Source organism: Ammodytes marinus (assembly GCF_949987685.1).
Source record: "Ammodytes marinus genome assembly, chromosome: 9".
NCBI lineage: Eukaryota > Metazoa > Chordata > Actinopteri > Uranoscopiformes > Ammodytidae > Ammodytes > Ammodytes marinus.
Genome location: NC_137213.1, coordinates 26,544,855 through 26,566,433, shown reverse-complemented (window position 1 = coordinate 26,566,433; position 21,579 = coordinate 26,544,855). Strand labels below are relative to the sequence as shown.

The following is a 21,579-nucleotide window of genomic DNA, read 5'->3' as shown; positions in this document are numbered from 1 at the left end:
CCTTGCTGAGATGGTGAGGTGATAAGGCTGCTGGCAAACACCAAGGTCAGGTGGGTGTCAAGAAGAACTTTGAATTTTTGGTAACACTTTACAATAAGGTACACAAAATTGTAGTAGCTACAACATACCTACTACTTAGATATGTGTTACCTACTACATAGGTTTTTTTTTGTGTTACCTACTACATAGGGTTTTTTTTTGTGCTACCTAACACATAGGGTTTTTTTTTGTGCTACCTAACACATAGGGTTTTTTTTGTGCTACCTAACACATAGGGTTTTTTTTTGTGCTACCTAACACATAGGGTTTTTTTTGTGTTACCTACTACATAGGTTTTTTTTGTGTTACCTGTAGGGGTTTTTTTTTGTGCTACCTAACACATAGGGTTTTTTTTTGTGCTACCTACTACATAGGGGTTTTTTTTGTGTTACCTGTAGGGGTTTTTTTTTGTGCTACCTAACACATAGGGTTTTTTTTTGTGCTACCTACTACATAGGGGTTTTTTTTGTGTTACCTGTAGGGTTTTTTTTTTGTGCTACCTAACACATAGGGTTTTTTTTTGTGCTACCTACTACATAGGGGTTTTTTTGTGTTACCTGTAGGGTTTTTTTTGTGTTACCTGTAGGGTTTTTTTTAAAAACCCTATGTGTTAGGTAGCAAAAAAAAAAACCTTTGTTAGGTAGCACAAAAAAAAACCCTATGTAGTAGGTAACACAAAAAAAAACCTTTGTTAGGTAGCACACAAAAAAAACCTATGTAGTAGGTAACACAAAAAAAAACTATGTAGTAGGTAACACATATCTATGTAGTAGGTATGTAGTAGCTACTACAATTTTGTGTACCTTATTGTAAAGTGTTACCTTTATATTTAATATATCTCAAATGTATCCTTATTGTTGTTTTTTAACAAGTGCTAAATACATCAAAAAAAGAAAACAGCAAGGTGTGGAATGTGTATGTCCATCACTAACAAACCTCACGTGACCCTAATAACAAGCAGACTAGCCTCAGTGTGTGTGATTTATGATGCTCTTTGTGATTTATGATGCTCTTTGACTGGTAACTCTGCAGGTAGAGAGAGAGAGAGTGTGTGTGTGTGTGTGTGTGTGTGTGTGTGTGTGTGTGTGTGTGTGTGTGTGTGTGTGTGTGTGTGTGTGTGTGTGTGTGTGTGTGTGTGTGTGTGTGTGTGTGTGTGTGTGTGTGTGTGTGTGTGTCTGTCTATCTGTCTGTGCTCCATCATCTCACCGTCTCTCCCCTGTCTGTCAGCGGGGCTCGGAGTCACTGTCCTCGGTTGCTGCGCTGCTCTCAGCTCGCTGTGCAGAATCTCGATATTTCTCTTCAGCTTCTTGATTTCACTCTCGCGCTGACACATTTCCAACCGTAACACCACCACGTCATCCTCCACAACTTTAGCGATTTGTGCCACGGCTGCTTTGGACAAGGCATCGATTATGGAGGCGACCTGAGCCCGCAAAGAAACGCTACTCAACATTGTTAACACACACCCACCCACACACCCGTAAACAACTGACCAAGTGACAGGGTTCTCGTAACTTTACGGAGAGTAAAGTGGACCGATATACCCTTTAGTCGCCCTTTTTAACCGAAACAAGACATATTTCTGAAGGCGCTGGCTGTCCACAAGCTGCAGCGATGCGTGTATCTCCGTATTTGGTTTTGATGTGTACCGCTTTTCGCTAGCAGCAGCTAATTGGTACAAAGAATAAACACAACCTCTCGGTTTGCGGAAGTGATGACACAATGACGACAAATACCGTAATTACTGTGGTAGGTGCAAGGGCGCAACGCATATTGCCGAGGCACTTCCGAGGTATGCCCATAATTGTTTTAAATTACTTTAAAGGGCATTGCAACAGTTTCAAACAAGCAGAAAAAATAATATAGTTATATTAGTTATAATTAAAGTAGTTATATTTATTATATTTATAATATATAATATTATTATATAATATTTATATTATTATATTATATAATATTATAATATTTATATTATATTTATTTGTTATATTTCAATTGTTTTTTTGTTGTTTCTTTTTTTTCTTCTCTTCACCTGTTGTTGTGTATTTGATGTATTTGCATTGAATATTGTGTATGCATTGTTGTTTTTCCTTGGAATTTGTTGAACTCGACACCATTGAAAATGAGGGTCACCCCTCAATTGGTCTCTCGAGGATAAATAAAAGTTAAATTAAATGAAAATTAAAATATAATAAATTATAAAGTGGTAGGCCTAGTACACAATACAATATAAAGTTTGAATAAAATGCATTCAGCTTTAAGTTTTTTTTCCACACTTCACCAACCGTAATGTGAACTGGAGTGGAGAAGTTGCTATGAAGTAAGACAGAATGGACAATCGTAAACTTTTATTTTATTTGACCTTTTTTGGTTTTATTTGTTTCTCCTTTAAAAAATCTTATTGATTTCGTGAACACAACCATATTCATGTCATAATATGGAAAGATAATTATCAACACAATGGAAAGGAAGTAAAAAAGTTAACAAATATAATTTAAATCACACACACTAGTGACTAGTACATGTTACTGTACATAAAAACTTTTAGCAAGCATGAAATATACATTTCCTTATACTCGTTTTAAGTATATACGGTGTAATCCTGCAGGGGAAACCTGAAATTTAAAGTTGTAACCTTTAAGACTTAAATCGAAAAAAGAAAAAAAAATGCAAATATAAAACACAATACATTATTGCAAAGGCGCACTACCACACCCTGTTCACAGGTCCACAGAATATTCCTTTTAGAGGACACAAAATAAACCTCATATGTGTGTGTAATCAAGGTGTGAAAAGTAACTGCAGGTTAAATACAGTTTGTATCTTGAAGGTCCAATATCATGGAGACAAAGGAGTATTACCAAAGTATAAAATCGGGGCCAGGATACCAGAAACTTTCAAAGGCACTGAAATACCTTTGTGTACAATAAGACAAGAATACAACTGAAACTAATTTAAAATAAAGTGTTGTATACCATGATATACATTGAAATTGCCTTAGAAGTCCATTTCATTTGATATAAAAATCGACTTATGCTTGTGTTGAAATCCTACACTGTGATTTAAATGATAAACAATAAATCATGTAGATGTGTTGTCCTGAATATCTGCTTATGAGTCTGCTTCTATATTTCGCAAATCTCCTCTTTTCAGCCTCTGTCTGAAATGATCCATCATAGAGCCTTTCTCTTTAAGCCCTGCCTTCTGAAAAGCACATATTATTGTTGAAAAAGTATAAAAAAATAGTATTACTAAGACTTTTATGCAAAATTCTCCTAATGAGTGTCACTGATTGGCCCCTGAGTCTGCGCGATACCGTCCCTGCTGCAGGTGAATCTCTTGGTGTATCTTGAGGTTTCCGAGCGCCGTGAAACTCTTCCCACAGACGCCGCAGCTGAAAGGCCGCAGCCCGCTGTGGAAGCGCTCGTGTCTCAGGCAGTTGTCCTGTCGCGAGAACATCTTGCCGCAGATTTTGCAGCTGAACGGCCTCTCCCCCGTGTGCACGCTCTGGTGCGTCTTTAGCCGCGTCTTCTGCGTGAAAGATTTGCCGCATTCGAGGCACTTGTAACGCTTGGTCTGGTGCGTGGCCCTGTGCTCCTCCAGCTGGGACAAGCGAGGGAAACACTTTTTGCACTCGGAGCACACGAAAAGTTTCGGACTCGCTCGCCACGAAAAATTCACGAGTCTTTTCGTTCGTAGGTTGTTCCTACTGAGGGTGTGGCCTTCAGTGTTTGGTGGGGGTGTGGGTCTCTGTAAAGGTAGTGGGGCTAAGGAGGGCCCAGCCTGTTGTAAAGCGGGCTGTAAAGACGGATTGTGAGTGACTGTGGGGTGTGAATTGTGTCTGAAAAGTTCATTTGGAACCTCCCCGGAAGTGTTGTTGCTCCCCATGCAAACAGGTCGAACCTCCACCTCGACTTTAATCGGCACACTTAAGGAAGCATCTGCGATTTCTTCTTCTGTGGTGGATAAAGAGTTGAAGGAGTGTTCTGTGTTTGTATGAGCAGCGTATTGCTCAGAGTGAGAGGAGAACATCTGTATTTGCTCCTGCATGGAAACGACGCTATTCTCGAACATGCTACAGGCGGGAGGAGGCCAGATCGGGTCATTTTGCTCACCCGCATTAAAGCAAATGTCCTGTGTTGTTGTGTGTGTGTGGTCGTTTGTTTCCAAGGTGACAGCCTCTTGTTTCACCGCCGGCCGCATGTCACCGATCTCCTCCGCTCCGCACAGTGAAACGGCAGAGTTTGGTTCCAGATACAAGGCACAATGTTCATGATCTTCTATTTCGTCTGCAAAACAATGGTAGATAAAACAATTAGGTGCACAGGAATTTGACCCAATTAAATGCAAGAGAACAAAGCAGGAAAATGGTGGATGAGGTCCCATCCACTTGGATTTTTTAACTTCAAAACAGCTGGATGTTAAATTTAAAAAGAGAGAACTCAACATTTTTCTCATAATTTTATTTTATACGTTGGGCTACATTTGCTTATAGGAAAAGTGCTATACAAATAAAGTCTGATTGATTAATTGACTGATATTTGAGCCAAATTTAACAGCAGACACAATAAAAACCTGCATGGATATTATTTCATGTTCTACGAAGCAAGACAACTTGTGTATAAGAAAAAGAAATTGAATTTCACAGTCTTTACATGGAGTTTGTTTTTTCTACAGACACAGATGTTGCAGGTGTCTTTCCAGATGTTTATTCAGATTCGGATTGATTCATTTATTGAAATGTAAGCCGAGTTTACAAGGAGACCATACAAAATCAAAGACAGCTTGTGTATGAGAAAACAAAATAAGAATTTCCCAGTTTTTTGGAGTGTGTTTGGTTCTCTACACACACACATGTTGCAGGTGTCTTTCCATCTCTCACCTTTTTGGTTCATCTGATTCCTGGCCAGTGTTTGTAGCGCTTGCTCGTGTTGTTTCGCTGTTTCTTGAGCTCTGCACAGTTCCGCATCCATCAGTTGCAAACTAGTTTTAAGCTCCTGGATCTCGCTGTCTCTCTGACGCATCTCGAGACGCAGCTCCACTGCCCCGTCCGTCGCCAGTTTCGTTATTTCGGCCACCGCAGCTTTCGACAAAACTTCCATAATAGCGGCGACCTGCGCGCTAAAGGAAGAAGGGAAAGACATTGCCTACTGTGAGAATAAAAAACTCAACAGGAGTGAATTACGACGCGTTTTTAGGTACAGATGGGGCTTCGACAGCGCAGCGAAACATCTCAAAACAGTCTTATTTTGTTTCAGTTCCGGGAACATAAGAGAGCGGATGTGACGTAGAGAGCCACGGACGTAAATCTTCTAATAAACGTGAAATATTATTTATTATAATTACAGCGATGTATTGTTGAGAAGATTTGTTAACCTAATGATATAATTGGGAAACCTTTCGTAGATACAATTTCAAAAAACCAAACCATGGTTTAAAGTATTATTATTTGACTATAGTTAGTTAAATTGAATCCATAAAAAATGTAGGCCTATGTCTGGAATTAAACTGCACAAACATGTAAAGCTTTGACCGCTGATTTGCTTGTAATATATACTGTTGTTTCATAAAGTTGTATAAAAACATGAAATACAAATCTCGTTTTAGTATTTCAGTTATTTTATTTATTTATTTTGCTTTCAGTTATATTCCTCTTTTTCTTGATACTTTAATTTCATATCTGCTTTTGTGCTTACTCAGTGCACTTATGACTGAGGCTCATCTGGAAACTGAAATGGCGTTGAAAAATTGTTGTATTGTATTGTTGCAGAATAAAAAACACAGATCAACTCCTAAAAAAGACATTTATGGATGTAATAATAATAATAATCATAATAAAGTAAAGACTTATTGAAAACATACTTTTATTCACATAATCAAAATAAGCTTTTGCAGACATTATATTTCTCATGAATGATACATTTTCTTGCTGCTTTTTCAAATCTACCATTCAACCACATCCTTGTCAACCATTTATTTATACATGTACATATACTTTATAAAATTATTCTATAAGTCCTGAGATGGATTTAAGGCCATATGATCAAAAGCTGAGTTATCAAATGATGGGATGTGTTTTTTTACAGATTCATGGTTAGGCAGCTATTAAAAAAGATAGAAATATGTTTGTTCTGATGGATTGTTAGAGATGTAATCCTTTAACATGTTTCAGCACCACTGTGGTCACCTTGAGTCATACATCTACTGTATCAGCACATGATGGGGTGTCCCAGTGTCTTCATACTTGCATTGACTCTGGTTCAAGTCCAACTTTTGGTGCATGTCGTCTCCCATATTTTATTTCTCATTTGCTGCCAGCTAAAATAAAAGGAAAAAATCTGCTTCCAAACAATACTTCTGAAAAACCTATCAGTTAACCAGCAACACGTTAAGTTTGTGCACACCAGAAGAACCACCTTAACACATCCAGTAGCATTGCATATACAATACTGACGCTGCAATTTACACTGAGGAAAATCAGTCAGGAAAAATACAGCCCTTTATGCAACACATATAAAAAATAGTTTGTACAGTCGAATCAGTTCCATTCATTTACAAAACAATATTTCTTTGGGGTGTCCTGGGTGCTCACCGGTATAGCATGTACCGTTAAGGCAAAAGTCCTTGTCCCCGGGTTTGACTCTGACCCGGGCCATTGTCTTCCCCCTCTCTCTCCCAACCCATTTCAACTTTGCTTAAATCAACCCAATAATGGTGAAAAACATCTTTAAAAAAAGAAATGTATACAGTCAAATCAGTTCCATTATAAAACACATACAAATCAAAACCTTCGCTTCACTGTACTTCATTTCCCAAATCCCTCTCTTTCTCCTTCTCTCGCCTCATGGTCGCTTTGGCCACGGCCTCGTCAAAACACATGCTGACTGGGCTGTCCCTGTTGGCGTCCCCGGGTCCGCTCTCATTCTCTCCATCATTCTCTCCGTCTCTCCCCCGTCCCGCTAAACCAACTCTGTCCTGCTCCGTGGGGACCCTGGGCGGGGTACGTTCTCTCACTCTCTCCCTTTGCTGCTGCTGCTGTCGGAGGCTCAGGGCCGTGATCTTGCAGTGTTGTGGCTTCGGTGGGACGACAGGCACGGCTTTGGCTTGGTAAACTTTGGGTTTGGAGGAGACTAGCTGCCTTCCCACTCCACCTCGGTCAGATTGTTCACTTTCCACTTTTAACACCTTTTGATCGTCTTGTTGGTATGCTTTTGTGGGTGATCTACATTGGTCTACTTTGTTGTTGTTCTCCATATCTTCAGAAACCACTTCTTCCCCGTCGTGATGATGCTCTATGTCGACGATGTCACGCTTTATTTGAATAGCTTCACCGAGTTCGTTCGCCAGTGGTTTGTTTGTCTCTCTTTCCTCAAACTCTTGTTGCTTTTCTTCAATTGTCTCCACGGATTCCTCCGCTCCCTCTGAAGCTATTCCAACGTCCACCTTGTCCGTCCCTCTGTCTTCAACGTCTTCTTTCTCTTCTGAAACCTTCTCCAAGCGTTTCACCTCCCCGTCTCCGATCATAGCAACTTCTCTTGCAATCTCCCTCTCAACCTGTATACTTTCCTCATCCTCAATCACTTCACATATTACATCCTCTAGTTCGTCCCAAAATTCGATACTTGACACTTTACAAATTGCACTGCTCTGCTCTTTGCCACCATCCTGCATATTTTCTTTAAGCTCTTTGTCAGGTTTCTCTTCATTGTCTTCATCAGCTGTTTTTAAACACATGTTCTCCACGCTCTCTTTGATTTCCAGAACAATTTCTTGACATATTTCATCAATCTCTTTGCATATCTTCATGTCACCGTCTGGCTGTTCTGTTGCCGTTAGTGAAATGTCCATAAACTCCTGTAACCGAACGTCAGCAGTTTCTTCCTGTGTGACACCAGAGACGGTATGACTGGTTGGATAGTCATTGTGAAGATCTACAACCACTTCCTCCTCCTCTTTCTCCTTCTCGACCACAGCGTCTGCCTCGGTGCTCGATTCATCTGCGCTCTGCTCGGGAGACTCAGCACAGCAGTGTGTCGGTGCCTCTGAACTGGGAGGCTGTTCTTCGAGACTGGGACACACTTCCAGGACAATGTGATCGTCCTCTGTCACTTTGCTGCTGATGGAAAAGATTAAAGACATCTATAAGTGGACATGACGAAATATATGCTTGAACTTTGCATCCAGTTTTGATTCAAATGCAATAAACGCAGTAATTTCTATTCATGATTTTTTGGAAAAAAAAATTTTAATTAATTTACAGTTAGCTACTAATAGGCTACTGTGCAAGAAGGTGAGACCTAATACTCTTTGCACATTCTGGTTTTAAAAGTGTGTAGTTTCACCTTTGCCTATTGTTTCCCAGGTGAACTTCCTCTTCCTCCTTCGTTTCCTCCTTTTCTTCCAGTCCGTTTTCACCGTCTATGTCTTTCACTTCTCTCTTTTCTCCTTCTGTTGATTCTTCACATGCGGATTTAGATTCAAGGCTCACTGTCGGACACTCTACTCCCTCAGAGCTCTGTAACTGACATTCTGGAACTACGTCTGGAACTAAATCCGGAATGCATCTGCCATTACTTTCAATGTCTTCAAACCCGCTCAAAAAGAAATCAGCTGGGAGGCTTTTAACAAACATGCTCTCATCGTTGTCGTCGTCATCACTACAGTAACTGTTTACATCACTGTCGTCCTCGGCAACGTCTTCATCCTCGGAGGAAAACTGCTCCGGTCCGAGGATGGGTGAGGTCATGTGAGGCAAACTGAGGGATTTGGAATGTCGGCTGCATCCTATGTCAAGGGTGAGCGGCCGGTGTGGATTTAAGAGTGGGATTTCAGGGCTGGGAAGCTGCTGTGTGTGTGGCTCTTCAGGAGGAGGGGGGGTGTGAGCCTGAGCCATGACCTCATACTCGTCATCAGAGTGACCAGGGGGTTCCACGGAGAATTCATTTACCTAAAGGGTAAAGAGATAAAATGGAGGTAAGAAGGACTGCGTTAGAAAATGTTATTTAAGGCGAAAACACTGCAGGTGAAAAGGGTAACATTTTAATTTGTGTCTTCTAAAAAAAACTATCTAGATGTTGGATGAAGTGTTTTTCATAGTATTGAAAAAACTAATGTTGAGAAGATAATGGATGTTAAAGATGGTTGTATAGGAGAAAACAGACAAGATTTAGTAAAATAAATACCTAAATGTACATTTTGGACCTTTAATTTATACTAGTGTGAAAGAACGTTAGTTATGGAAGCAAAATAGACAACAAATCTCAAAATTGACCACTGCTTGAAAAAACTATGTTTTCACCTTCACTGTCTCACCTTAAAGCTATCTTTAACCTCCAAGAAATCAATATGTTGAACTATTCAAACCTCATCTGTGCAGAGAAAACCACACACACACCTGATAGGACACACTGCAGTCCATGTGATCCATGGCGCTGCAATCCATTTGGTCCAAGAATTCAAAGTTATCTTGAACGTATCCGGACATTCCCAGGTCGTCCCCCTCCATCTCCGTAGAGTTAAGAACGTCAGAAGCCTCACACTCAAAGTCCTCAACATGCTGCGTCACGATTGGTTGAAAATCAGCTGGCGTCATCTGTGTCATGTCTGTGAATGGAGCAGGTGTAGGTATTAAAGATGAGATTATATTATAATACAGTAAATGCAACAGAATATCAAGAATGCTCATTTAAAATAATGTAGTTTTTAAGGTGTGTAATAGTCACTGTCATATCGAAAAAACATGAAAATCAGATGTACATGAAAATCACTACATCCCCTATTTTTTATGTGTTGTTATTTGTGTGCACATATCTGTCCTGTCTTGTACATAATCAACAATAAAAGTAATGATAATCATTTAAAAACAAAAGTGCTTACCCATGTATTCATCAGCGGCAGCATCTTCATCATTCTCTCCCTCTGTGTTGGAGGTCAGGCTTCTGGCTCGTTTCTCTCTGGAGACGCTGCGGCCTCCCGTGGCCACCAGCTCCGGCTTCCCTACACAATCATCTCTGACCTCCTTCTCTACCTCCTTCTCCTCCTCTTTCTCTACCTCTTTCATCTCCTCTTTCTTTGCTTCACCTACATTCTCCCCACCACCACCACTAAGACCTGCCACTTTACCATCTGAATCCACCACTCCGTCCCTAACCGTCTCTTTCCCAGTGTGATTTTTCTCCTCTTTCTCTGCCTTCCTTTCTTTTGCTTTCCTTTCCTTCCTCTCCACCTTCTCTCCGTCTTTCTCCCTGTTGCCGCGGTGCACAATGCGGTCGGCCCCTTCCCCTTGCAGCACTACGAAGGCCAGGTTGGTAATGTGCAGGGGGACGGTAACAGTGGTCGGGCCGGTGATGTGCATGGCTTGTCTTCTGCCCACTTTAGTGGAGAGTCCCGGGGATCTGGAGTGGACCGCCTCACCGCCAGTGACCCCTCCTAACCCTTCTAGGTCCAGGGGGGTGTACGTGCCCTGGGTGCCCCCTCCCCCGCTCACTAACCCCGTCCCCCTGCGGTAGGTCACTGCGTACTCACTGCCGCCTATCCCACCGGGGGACACCGGGGGAGCATCCGAGCCAGGCTGGGGGGTCGCTACCGCCAGGGGAGACGTCGAAATGTTAGTGGAAGGAAGGCGCTGACCGGGGTGCCTGGGACCTAAGAGTAAAAGAGGGACATAACAGGCAGGGTCACTTATTTGTCAATTTTTTATTGTTATTTTTTTTCTTTTTTTCAAATGGTCAGTACTCACAAACCAGAACAAACATTCAAACATGTCTTCAGTGTCTATAGATGTCCAAGTTATTTTACGAGTTAAAGTGACTACAAGGAACTTTCAGTTGTGGCCTAAAGATAATTGCTAGCTTGTGCCACCAGCGCGTGCATTTGTTTAGGAAGCGAGTCAAAGAGAGTTTGCAGGATGCATTGCAAAGAGGTAATGTATTTGTATGGGACTATGTGAGACTGATAATGGTAATATAACGATGGTGAATAAAAGTTAACTTTGATTCAGTACCAAATGCTGTCAAATTGTTATGGCATTTTAATAACTATATAAAAATTGCAACAAAAAAAGTGCAGCACCTTCATTTGGATAGGTGCTGAGGGAGTCCATGCTTCTGGCTGGTCTCAAAGTGGGCTTCTCTTTCTCTGAAACAAAGAACCAATCATCACAAGACAAGAATTATATAACTGGAGTGAGGATAAAGAAATAAATTACGTCGGAAGTTTAAAACCTCCTGTTTAGTTAAGTAATGTATTATTGTTGAATGTAACAAAATTATTTACTCACAGGTAAAACATTGCTATTCATTTAAAAATAAATAATAAAGTCGAAAGAGCAATTATTAAGACTAATCACCCTGGTAAGGTTTTGTACCTTTGCCTGAGTGTTTGTGCCTTCGTCGTGGATCGGGAAATCGTCCTCCGAAGATGGACAACCACTTCCTGCCTTTGAGGGATCCTTTCCTCCTGAACCAGACACAGAAAACAAAAGGTTAGCTAAGAGTCCATTACTTTTATGTGATATCATCAGCATCAGTTTATTTATCACAATAGACCACTCAGACTTACAGAAGAGGATGTGGGCCTACCAGCTGATATTTATTGACTTTTGACCGCTCAGATGATTCAGCCAGACAAGTAGACTGGTCTACTCACCTGTCTGTGCCTTCGATGATAGAGTGGTAGGACCGTATGGCTAGAGGGCCGTCTCCTGGACTGATGTTCCCAAAGTGAGGGAGCGGCTGAGTGGGAACCGTTTTGAAAAAGCCTTCGTCTGAAACGCAAGCTGCCGACGGGGACGGGAGGGACTTCCTTCGCTCGGTTGGTAAACCTGAAAACGGAAGAATATAGTAAGTCAGTGATTTACAATGAATAAATTAAATTAAAAGAATTGTGACTGTGATTCAGTTTTACAGTCAGGATTGTGCGTGTGTGTGTGTGTGTGTGTGTGTGTGTGTGTGTGTGTGTGTGTGCGTGTGTGTGTGTGTGCGTGCGTGAGTGTGCGTGTGTTTGTTTGTCTGCATGCCTGTGGTTGCTTGTGTGTGTGTGTGTGTGTGTGTATATGTGTGTGTGTGTGTGTGTGTGCGTGTGCGTGTGTGTGTGTGTGTGTGTGTTACCTAGTTGAGGAAACAGCTGAGGGACGTGTGTGAGGATGAACTCCACCACGATGGATTGAACCCGCACCTCCATGAAGGCCGCCGTGCCGTTAAAACCAGACGCCTCAATGTCCTTTGACCTACACATACAGATTGACTGATTACATTAAGCAGATTGCTCAAAGGCACTTCAGCAGATATTGACAACATATAGTGATGTATGTAACATATTATTAAGGGGTAGGACTAGATTGTTAAGGGGTAGGACAAGATACATTCTTTTTACTTCCTCCTACCCCCTTTCGAGCATGTAGAAAGTGTGTCTGTTTTTTTTTGTTTTTTTTGCTTTTTGTTTTTTATCTATTCATCTATTACTATTTAAACTTGTTTTTTTTTTATTGCTTGCATGTTCGAAATAAAGACAATCAATCAATCAATCAATCAATCAAAACCTGAGCAGATTGGGGGCCCAGACGATAGCCAGGTTCCTGGAGTGCATGTTTGTCTCTGAGCAGTATGAAGCCATTCTGACAAGATGGCGCATCAGAAACTCCAGAGTCCTGATGGAGAGAAAGAGAAGCGTTCAAGAGATCTCCACTTTTTTTTGTTCAGGATAAACACTTTCTGTGTGTGTAATGAAAACCATTTTCCTCCCAGCTTAACGTCAACAGATACAGCAAGTAACGCATGGAACTCCAAAACTAATCCAACCTTATCCTGAAGTAGAATAATGTTTAAAAAAAATAAAAACTACAAAGTTACCCCACTGGATTGTGGTAGAAATGAGGACAAAATCCAGAATTTCACTAGCTTCTTCTAGCAGCAAAGACAGCATTACAGTAAAATCAGTCAAATATGCCGTTGGTGCAGCATAGAGGACTGTTTTTTTTTGTTTAGCCTTTATTTATACACGTAAATCCCATTGAGACCTGAGACTTTTTTTTCGAGGGAGACTTGTTACCATTTACACGTTACCAATCACACATTCATACACCAATAGCAGGCTAACTATCGACACTCACGGTGGGTGGAGTGTCTTGCCCAAGGACACAAACACCATGACAAAAGTGGCAGGGCGGAGATCAAACCCACAACCCTTTGATCATTGGCCGACTCGCTCTACCACCTGAGCCACAGTCGCTCCAACTGTACCTGTAATGAAGTGGTGGTAGTTCTTTCAGCACATCTCTGATCTTCACCAGCCTCTCCTCCTCCAGCTGGATGGCCACAGCCTCCTGTGACACACACAAGTGTTTGAATCAATATGTCATACGTCAAGAGGTATACTATTTATGCCAATTTGATTGTTGGTATAAATGTGCAAAAATTTTAGAAATCGGTTCATCCTAGCCTGAGAAAAGGCAGAAAGAGTAATTTATGGTCCCACTGTTTAACCCTACATTTTACCACGTGTGACATCCCACATGGGAAAATGTAGGGTTAGGATTAACAGGATAGCTGGGCCAAGGGAAGACTGAGGGAAGAAAAACCTCATTCATTATATTATAATAGCGATATTATAATAACAGAACGCCGGTTCCGTATGGGTGAGGTATTCCTTTTTAAGTACAATTTTCGGAGCTACTCACAGCGAACTTGTCGTACAGCTGGTATGTGAGCAGAGGGTTGGGCAGCTCTCTGAAATAAGCTTTGCACAGCGAGCTGACGCAGTGGATGTCCTGAAGGTACAGCTCCTTGTTCAGATCCGGAATATTGTCGTTCTCAAACTCACCCCTGGTTTTACAAATAAACACAAACACACACAAAACTCATTAACACATTTACACACACACAAAAATTAAGAGACCACTCCAAATGTTCAGTGTCTCTCGTTGTAATATCTATAGGCATATGTTTGAGTAAAATGAACATTTTGGTCTTATAATACAAACTAGTGACAACATTTCTACTAAATTCCAATAATTTTTTTTTCATTAAGAGCATTTTCAATAAGTTATGTAGAGATGAAGATTGAAGAAAAATACAGACTGGTCTCTTAATTTTTTCCAGAGCTGTATGTACCAGGATATATGTAAAAAGAGAGAGGCCCACATCTGCACAAAGCACACAACCTACTTACCTAAGTTTTTGTATGTTGGACGAAACCCCGGATAACCTGTAAATACCGTCCACGATCCCATGTGTCTCCACAAACTCACTGCAGCATTTCAAGACCTGGGGAACTGTGGGAGACAGGGAGTGACTCAATGAATTATAACATAAGATTAATATGCAAAACGCTCGTACACATTCAGTTGTCGGATGATTGAACATGAACACTACATAGACTCCTCAGAGAACTAAAATAGTATTCACAAGGCTCATTACATAAAATGACCACGAGCATTTGGAGTGTGGTTAATTCTCTGTGTCCCAACATAGAAATCATTTTGACTTGTACTTAAAAAGAAACATAGTCGAGAATGTTTTTGACTTCACATCTGTCTGAGTAATACCGCACAATTAAAAACCAGGCATTTTGAATACATGACAAATAATTGTTAATTAATTATGAATTACGAGTTAAAGCTTTAAAAAAGCTGTCAAAACATCATCAAATTATTCCTTAACCAGCTGTAGGATGACAGATTAGAGGATGTCATTTGCTTTTTTTGAAATAGTCACAAAAACACATTCACACTTCTATTTTTACCAGAACAATGAGGACATGTATCCATATCTATACACAAACATACACAGTGTCATATAACATTAGTATGAGTATTCAGATGTGTGAGGTTAGACAACACTGTTGTTTCTGGTGAGATAACATGCAAATCTATTGCTCTCTCTCTCTTCCACAGTGTGTTGTTGAGTGTGTTGACTGTGACTTACTCTCTGTGGATGAGGCGTTCAGGTGCTCCAGGAGATCACATCCAAACACCTTCTCCTTGTTTGACCCTTTTTTCCTGTTTCTCCTCATGGTTTCTTTTAGTTTTTTCACCTCACATTCAGACCGGCCTGAGCCTGGTGTGTCTGTAACTGCCTGTGTGGCTACACGATGCCTTCACTGACTCTGCTAATGTGACGGTGACTTTGAGAAGTTGCTGCACATTTCAGATATTTCACCGAGCTACTGCTTCTGTTTCCTTTGCTTCAGTGCATGTTGTTGGGCACAGGATGTATCCTCTGTACGCCGCGTTGCATTCAAGTTCATACGTAGAAGCCGGAGAGGGTTAGGACATACATAGGTTTATCTTCCACCCTGCAAAAAAGCAGAAACAACAAACGTTTGTGCAAGTTTCGCGTCACCTACAACAATCTCCCCCAGAAAAATCAAACGACAAAATGCACTTAAATCCTCAACGACTTTCATGTGTGGCTCTCCACTTCCCCCCTGAACTGAACTCAATTTTTATTTTCAAATGAAAAAAGGCCACACCCTTGCCTCTGTTACTTCTCTATATATTCAGTGAAGTGAGGATCTGAACAGTTCGCTTCAAATCACAACATAATATCGCTGCTAGATGGGGGACCCTCCTTGGCTTATAACCCAAGCTCCAGCCTTAAGAAACAGCGTATGTTAAAGGCCCGGTTATAGGCCTCGTCGCCTGCTTGTCAGTGCCATTGCAGCCAGGGCCCCTTTCTTCACTGCAGCGGAAGTGAAGCGCTGTCAAAAAGCCTGAAGATATACACTCACTCACACATTCAAACTCACTCCACCAATGCCTCCATCTTACTGACACCTGCCACTTGCTCTGCTAATGTCCACCATCATCCCTCCCTTTCAGGTTTACATTCAGGAATAGTTTAAATGTGAAAAAGGACAAAGAAATAAACAAGTTAAAAAGCGAATAGGAGTGTTCCTACCTTCACTCTGCAATCGGCACGCCAGCAGCAGCATAAAATGATGACGCAAGAAAACCACTAAACTTCCCCTGTTAACTTCCTGAGTGTCTCTCATTCTCTGTCGCACGGTTTGCCTGCCTCTGCTGATTGGAATAGGGAAATCAGTTTGGTGTATCTGCACAGTGCATCTATTTCCCTTTGTGTGCTGCGTTTTGGCTATACGTTGAGACCGAGCTCCATGAGTGTAAATCAACCTAAAAGCAAGACATGGACGGTAAATGTATGTATTGGATAGATTCAACTCATTTTAGGTCATTTTAGTTGACTGTCAGTAATACATCAATGCTGCAAATAATACGAATGCCTACAATCTTAAGATTAACACAGAGCATCAATGAGTTATACAGAAGTTCCACATAGCAGTTACAAGTTACTACAACAAGTTACAAACTACTACAAATAGACAGTACCGAAAAATTCCTATGAATTATCAAGGGGGCCCAGAAATTATACCTAAAAAGAAACAGAAACAGTAGGCTACAGTAATTTCTAGAATGTCAACTACTGCAACAATACCTTATTAGTACACAGAGCCACATAGAATACCAGTCAGCTTAGCTCAAAGTACCAAGACTTTCCACCAAGGTACTAGAAAGTGATGTGAAAAAGGCCCAGAGAGGAAATATTCAAAAGTACGATAGTAACCCAGAAGTAACACAAAGTATTAAATAGAATACCACAATTTAAATATGCCCCATTACAAGTAAAAGTACGTTAGTATAATTAACTAAATGTACTGAAAGTGTCAATATTGAAAATATTCTTCATGAAGCATTACAACCCCTTGTAGTGTCATATATTTACAACAATGTGTTATATTATTGAATTTCCAATGATGATGCATTAATTATCAATGTAAGGCTTAGAAAGTTTACTAAAAGGCCTTTTGGTACAAATACTAGAGAAGGCAGGAGCACAATAGCAGTGCCTTTCTTTCACAACCAGGCAATGCACCCTCACTAATGTATTTTCATTGACTCATACATCATCCGTAAGTTAGTTATTAAGTTATATTATATACATGAGTTTATTATAAAGATGGCTTAGGCTACTAGATAATGGTAGGCCTACCAAGAGATGCAATGAATGCTTTTTTCTAAATATGTCATAAGTTACCTCATTGCTCATGACTTACCGTTTATTTTCACATCAGCTTCTCAATTAGGCTACATGGATAATGATTGAACGTGTGGCTTCTTTTATCAATGTTGGGAATGTATTTTATAGCCTGATATAGCCTAAATTTATTGCCAAACGTATGAAGCCTATGTTATGGATATAAGCTACAATAACAAAGAAACAAATATTTCTAGGCTTATTCTATATTAGTAACTTTGTCATGTATTATACTGTCTGTAGTCACCTGGATTCACCGTGCTGACAGTTGACTGACTTCCGCCACTAAAATCACGGTGCGGATGTCGCCGCATATTTACGGTAAATCACCTGAAGCTACCAGTGACGTTTCCTATGGTCGCTTCTTTTTTAATCTCAGAACGTCCCGTAGAGGCGGTAATAACGCAAAACTAGTAACCCTGCTGAAAGTATAAGTATGCATTATTATTTACCAGCTTGTATTCGTTTTATATAGAAGAGTAGGCTATGTAAGTGTGTGTGGGGGGGGGGTTACATTTGTATTGCAGCGACCAGTAGAGGGGAAGTGAGACCGCCCATGCGAACTGCAGGGTAGCTAAAAACGAGCAACCTTCAGTAGCCAAACATCCGCGAAAGAAATGTAGGCTACGTTACACATTGCTACAACAGTAGCCATAATGCAAACAATGCTCTGATAAGCTATTTATGCATTCGTTCATCTTAAAGGTGGGAGACAGTCAGACAACAAGCACACACTGGTGAATATAAGCTATTTATTAAGTTTTCGCATAAAGAATCTTATAGTCGGTGGCGGTGCACTATGGAGAGCTGCAGCTTCCAGGGCCAGCTGTTGTCCGTTATGGAGGTGCTTGCCCGGGCGGCCGCGGCGGAGATAGACCGGCGTGTGGGCGACAGCTGCGCGGTGCTGCGGGTGGAGGTCAGCCAGAGCCGGCGGGACATCGAGCTGCTGAAGCGGCAGTGTGAGGCGATGGAGGCCGAGCTGAGGAGGACCAGGATGAGAGCACGGAGGAAAGGTGATGGGAGTGTGTGTGTGTGTGTGTGTGTGTGTGTGTGTGTGTGTGTGTGTGTGTGTGTGTGTGTGGTAGTCTACCTGTCAATCAATCAGCTTCATTTAAGAGACTCAAGCTCCATTTGAAAGACATAGGCTACAACACACATACAAGTAAAAAAAAAACAAGGCAATTATACCAATGCAATATACAATTTACAAGCAACCTGGATACAAAGCAATGTGCTGCTATAATGTGCTTTTCTATTCTGCTTGCACAGTGTTTTATCCTCCAGCAGCAGACCGCTTCACTCCTTCAGTCAGAGTGGTTTTGAGTGAAGAGACACAGAGCTCACAGTGGGACAGACAGACGGAACCTGAGGCCCAACATCAACCCCAACAGGTATTCAGTAGCCAATTAAATATGAGTTCAAATGTTTATTAATCTGCTCTGTTGATTCACCTGCTGATCATTGAGTCCATACAATGCCAGAAAATAAGGGAAATGTAGCTACAGGGTTATTATGTCTGTAGTACTATATTGTCATTCCAAACCCCAAATATATCCAGCTGTTGTTCATCTTACCTGTGTGTGGGTCTTAACATTGCGCCCGGTGTTGCAGTGCGCTGATGAGGCTGAACAGGTGCTGATCAAAGAGGAGTGTGCAGAGGAGGACATGTGGAAGAACGACTTGGAGGACAAACTGAGTGAGTTCATAAACGCACGCACGCACGCACGCACACAGTTCACATTTGAATTACATTTAACAAGAGTTTTGTTTGCCTGAAAACCTCCACTTTAACATGACATTTCTTGCTGTGCTTTCTCTAGTCACTGAAGCAGAGCTGCCGCCATGTTTCGATGCCTCCCATCCTTCCCAGACCGACAGCTTTGCAGAGCGTCCCCACAACACAGTGTATGATCCCCACTCAGCTGAGAGCCCCACTGACCCTGGATCAGCTGTTACCCATACAGAAGTTTACAACAACACCTTCACAGAGCAACAGCTAAACACACATCAACCTCAGGAGGAGCTTGTAGTCAAACTCGAGAGGTTGGAATCGCCCAATGAAAACACAGCTCCTCTCGATACAGCTTGCAGCAGCTTTGTAACAGAAGACACACATGCACAGCTTTGGCCGTCCAATCAGTGCGGAGAAACGGTCAATAGTAACTTCTTGTATCCTGGGCAGCAGTTTGAAGCAGCCCCCTCCTCATCTGTGTTTCCATCTCAAATTGAACTGCATGTGGAAGGCGCTGTGCCTAGAATCAACTCTGTAGGGAAATCCCATTCGCTCTTGAACGCAGCACGAGTGAAAAGACGAGCTAGGACGTTTGGATTTAGGAGACAACAACACCAACAAGTAGATGAAGGACAAAACGCTATATCTAATATTAACACTATGGATCAATGCTCAGGCCCTCAACAACCACAGCATCAGTACAGAGATACAACCAACTTAAATGATGATTTGACAATGCAAAGTCCATTGGGGTCTACTTTCTGCGGGCAAGGGCGCACCAGTGGCAGTGGTTGGCCCCATCCTGCTCGAAGGATAATTAGGACTCCCTGGAGGTGTGGTATCGGCGAGAAGAGGTTCAGTTGTACGTACTGCGCCAAGAGCTTCATGCGCTTCAGTCTGCTGAAGGAGCACCTGCGCAGTCACACGGGGGAGAAGCCGTTTAGCTGCGCCCAGTGCGGACGCAGCTTCACCAAACAGTGCAACCTGCAGCGGCACGCGGTGGTGCACAGCGGGGAGAAGCCCTACGGATGCTCGCTGTGTGGGAAGGCCTTCACCCAGCGCTCCAGCCTCAAGTCCCACCAGAAGACAGCACATTGAGTAGGACACAGCGGTTCAATTTGTACAAGGGATTCTTGTTTAGAAACACTCAGCGGCTGTTAGAGCAGTCATCCACTGATTACAGGGTCGGTGTTTTTTTTTATACAGGTATATCCCATTGAGACTGAAGACTCTTTTGCAAGGGAGACCTGTTTTCCTTTCCCACGTTACCATTCACACACACATTCATACGCCGATAGCAGGCTAACTATCGACATTCACACAAGGCAAGGTGGGTTAAGTGTCTTGCCCAAGGACACAACAAATATGACACAGGTGGCAGGGCGGGGATCGAACTGCCAACCCTTTGATCATCGGCCATCCCGCTCTACCAACTGAGCCACAGTCGCCCCAGGTTCGATCCCCGCCTCCTGCCACATGTGGAAATGTCCCTGGGCAACAGGTTGGACTCCAAATTGCACCTTGCACCCTGTGGTACCTAGCTGCTGCTGTAGGTGTATGAGTGTGTGTATGTGAATCGGTTAATGAGACATACTATGTCAAGCGCTAGATAAGTGTAGTCCATTTGACAGTCAAATCGTTTAAATTGTCAACATGTTGTTTTTGTTTATTTGGTTTTAAACTGTTTAATTGTATACTATTTATCGTCATATTTATGAAACAGACTAGTGTGAAATCTTCATCCTGTCATTTAACGTAATTTAATAATAATAATAATACTAAATAAGAAGAATCAAATTGTGTGATCAAAAAAACTTCAGGTAGCCTTTACCACACTCTGAAACCTGTATGATTAAGTGATAGATAGTAAGTGATATATAAATGCTAGTCTAGTATTTATAACTATACTTTTTTTTTAACTTGTATTGAGGTCATTGTCTTTGCTATACAGCTGACTGTGACAGGAAGTGAGGAACACAGATGTGCAACTAATGTCCCGGTGTCGCCACCAAATAGAGACATTCTGGTTTGTGGTCGAGCTTTACAGACAAACTGATTCACTTGCTGATTCACCAGCTTCAGATGGTGCCAGTTAGTTTCCGTCCTCCTATACCCCATTTAAAACCTATGAACATTATCAAGCTGCCAGAGATGACTTTAGATAATACCATTGAATAAGGTAGATTTTAAATGACTGCTAACCTAGAATGCAATATATACTTTTATTTAATTTGTTTAATGTATCCTGAATGATTTTTATGTTTCCATTCAATATGAAAATGTGTCAGCAGATTTTTCTTAAGTTCACATTGTAGGTCAAGATATTGTCAGATACTTTTTCACTGCATGGCAATTTAAAGTTCAGATTTGATCAATGTTGTTTTTCCCTTACTTCTTATTTTCATAAATAATAAAATAATAATAATGATATAATAATAAAAAAAAAATTGGGATGTTACTTGTAAGAATATATTCCATTACTGGCCTCAATGTTTTTCTTGGATAAGCAACTGGTCACAACTTGAAAAAAAAACTTCTTCTGTAAAAGACAATTTTGTTCAGTTTCAGCTGGATAAAATAGTCTTAAAAGGAATTCGGAAAATACCTTCACATTTTCAGTAGGTTTTGACAAGTTTTGTAATAATTTTTTTTTTAAAGATTTGTGGTTTAGATGTGCAGCGTAGATCTTTGCACTTCAACCGTCCAAAATATGAATTCAAATACTGTGTCAGATCCAGCAAATTAAATCTTAAAAGC

General features: G+C 41.2%; 3 protein-coding genes across 4 annotated transcripts; 1 reads left to right on the top strand and 2 right to left on the bottom strand.

Annotated features, from left to right (window-relative positions):
- Window positions 1-2,639: 2,639 nt before the first annotated feature.
- LOC307255942 (uncharacterized protein) lies at window positions 2,640-5,275 on the bottom strand. The gene is made up of 2 exons (XM_080034773.1): window positions 4,922-5,275; window positions 2,640-4,328 (listed from the first exon to the last, which is right to left on the bottom strand). Exons 1-2 carry the CDS (start codon window positions 5,181-5,183, stop codon window positions 3,325-3,327), a joined length of 1,266 nt encoding a protein of 421 aa, XP_079890899.1. The 5' UTR covers window positions 5,184-5,275; the 3' UTR covers window positions 2,640-3,324.
- A 621-nt stretch (window positions 5,276-5,896) lies between these two features.
- LOC307255223 (uncharacterized protein) lies at window positions 5,897-15,965 on the bottom strand. Of its 2 annotated transcripts, none has more exons than XM_080033873.1 (14): window positions 15,936-15,965; window positions 14,961-15,330; window positions 14,206-14,308; window positions 13,715-13,859; window positions 13,278-13,360; window positions 12,578-12,685; window positions 12,147-12,265; window positions 11,686-11,860; window positions 11,405-11,496; window positions 11,110-11,175; window positions 9,916-10,683; window positions 9,434-9,642; window positions 8,382-8,986; window positions 5,897-8,155 (listed from the first exon to the last, which is right to left on the bottom strand). In XM_080033873.1, the coding sequence occupies exons 2-14, from the start codon at window positions 15,046-15,048 to the stop codon at window positions 6,835-6,837; spliced, it is 3,882 nt and encodes a 1,293-aa protein (XP_079889999.1). In that variant the 5' UTR covers window positions 15,049-15,330; window positions 15,936-15,965; the 3' UTR covers window positions 5,897-6,834. The 2 variants fall into 2 exon arrangements, with proteins under 2 accessions (XP_079889999.1, XP_079890000.1); XM_080033874.1 differs by having other exon boundaries at window positions 5,897-8,152.
- A 1,777-nt stretch (window positions 15,966-17,742) lies between these two features.
- On the top strand, window positions 17,743-21,022 carry LOC307255742 (uncharacterized protein). The gene is made up of 4 exons (XM_080034506.1): window positions 17,743-18,103; window positions 18,360-18,481; window positions 18,702-18,786; window positions 18,911-21,022. The coding sequence occupies exons 1-4, from the start codon at window positions 17,890-17,892 to the stop codon at window positions 19,918-19,920; spliced, it is 1,431 nt and encodes a 476-aa protein (XP_079890632.1). The 5' UTR covers window positions 17,743-17,889; the 3' UTR covers window positions 19,921-21,022.
- The last annotated feature ends 557 nt before the right edge of the window (window positions 21,023-21,579 follow it).

Coding starts and splice junctions, on each gene's coding strand:
- LOC307255742 (XM_080034506.1), top strand. CDS start 17,890: ATGGAGAGCTGCAGCTTCCAGGGCCAGCTGTTGTCCGTTATGGAGGTG. Junction 18,104..18,359: donor GATGAGAGCACGGAGGAAAG/GTGATGGGAGTG, acceptor CTGCTTGCACAG/TGTTTTATCCTCCAGCAGCA. Junction 18,482..18,701: donor CCCAACATCAACCCCAACAG/GTATTCAGTAGC, acceptor CCGGTGTTGCAG/TGCGCTGATGAGGCTGAACA.
- LOC307255223 (XM_080033873.1), bottom strand. CDS start 15,048: ATGAGGAGAAACAGGAAAAAAGGGTCAAACAAGGAGAAGGTGTTTGGA. Junction 11,497..11,685: donor ATCATCGAAGGCACAGACAG/GTGAGTAGACCA, acceptor TGTCTGGTTCAG/GAGGAAAGGATCCCTCAAAG. Junction 11,176..11,404: donor GCACAAACACTCAGGCAAAG/GTACAAAACCTT, acceptor TCTTTGTTTCAG/AGAAAGAGAAGCCCACTTTG.
- LOC307255942 (XM_080034773.1), bottom strand. CDS start 5,183: ATGTCTTTCCCTTCTTCCTTTAGCGCGCAGGTCGCCGCTATTATGGAA. Junction 4,329..4,921: donor GAATCAGATGAACCAAAAAG/GTGAGAGATGGA, acceptor ATTGTTTTGCAG/ACGAAATAGAAGATCATGAA.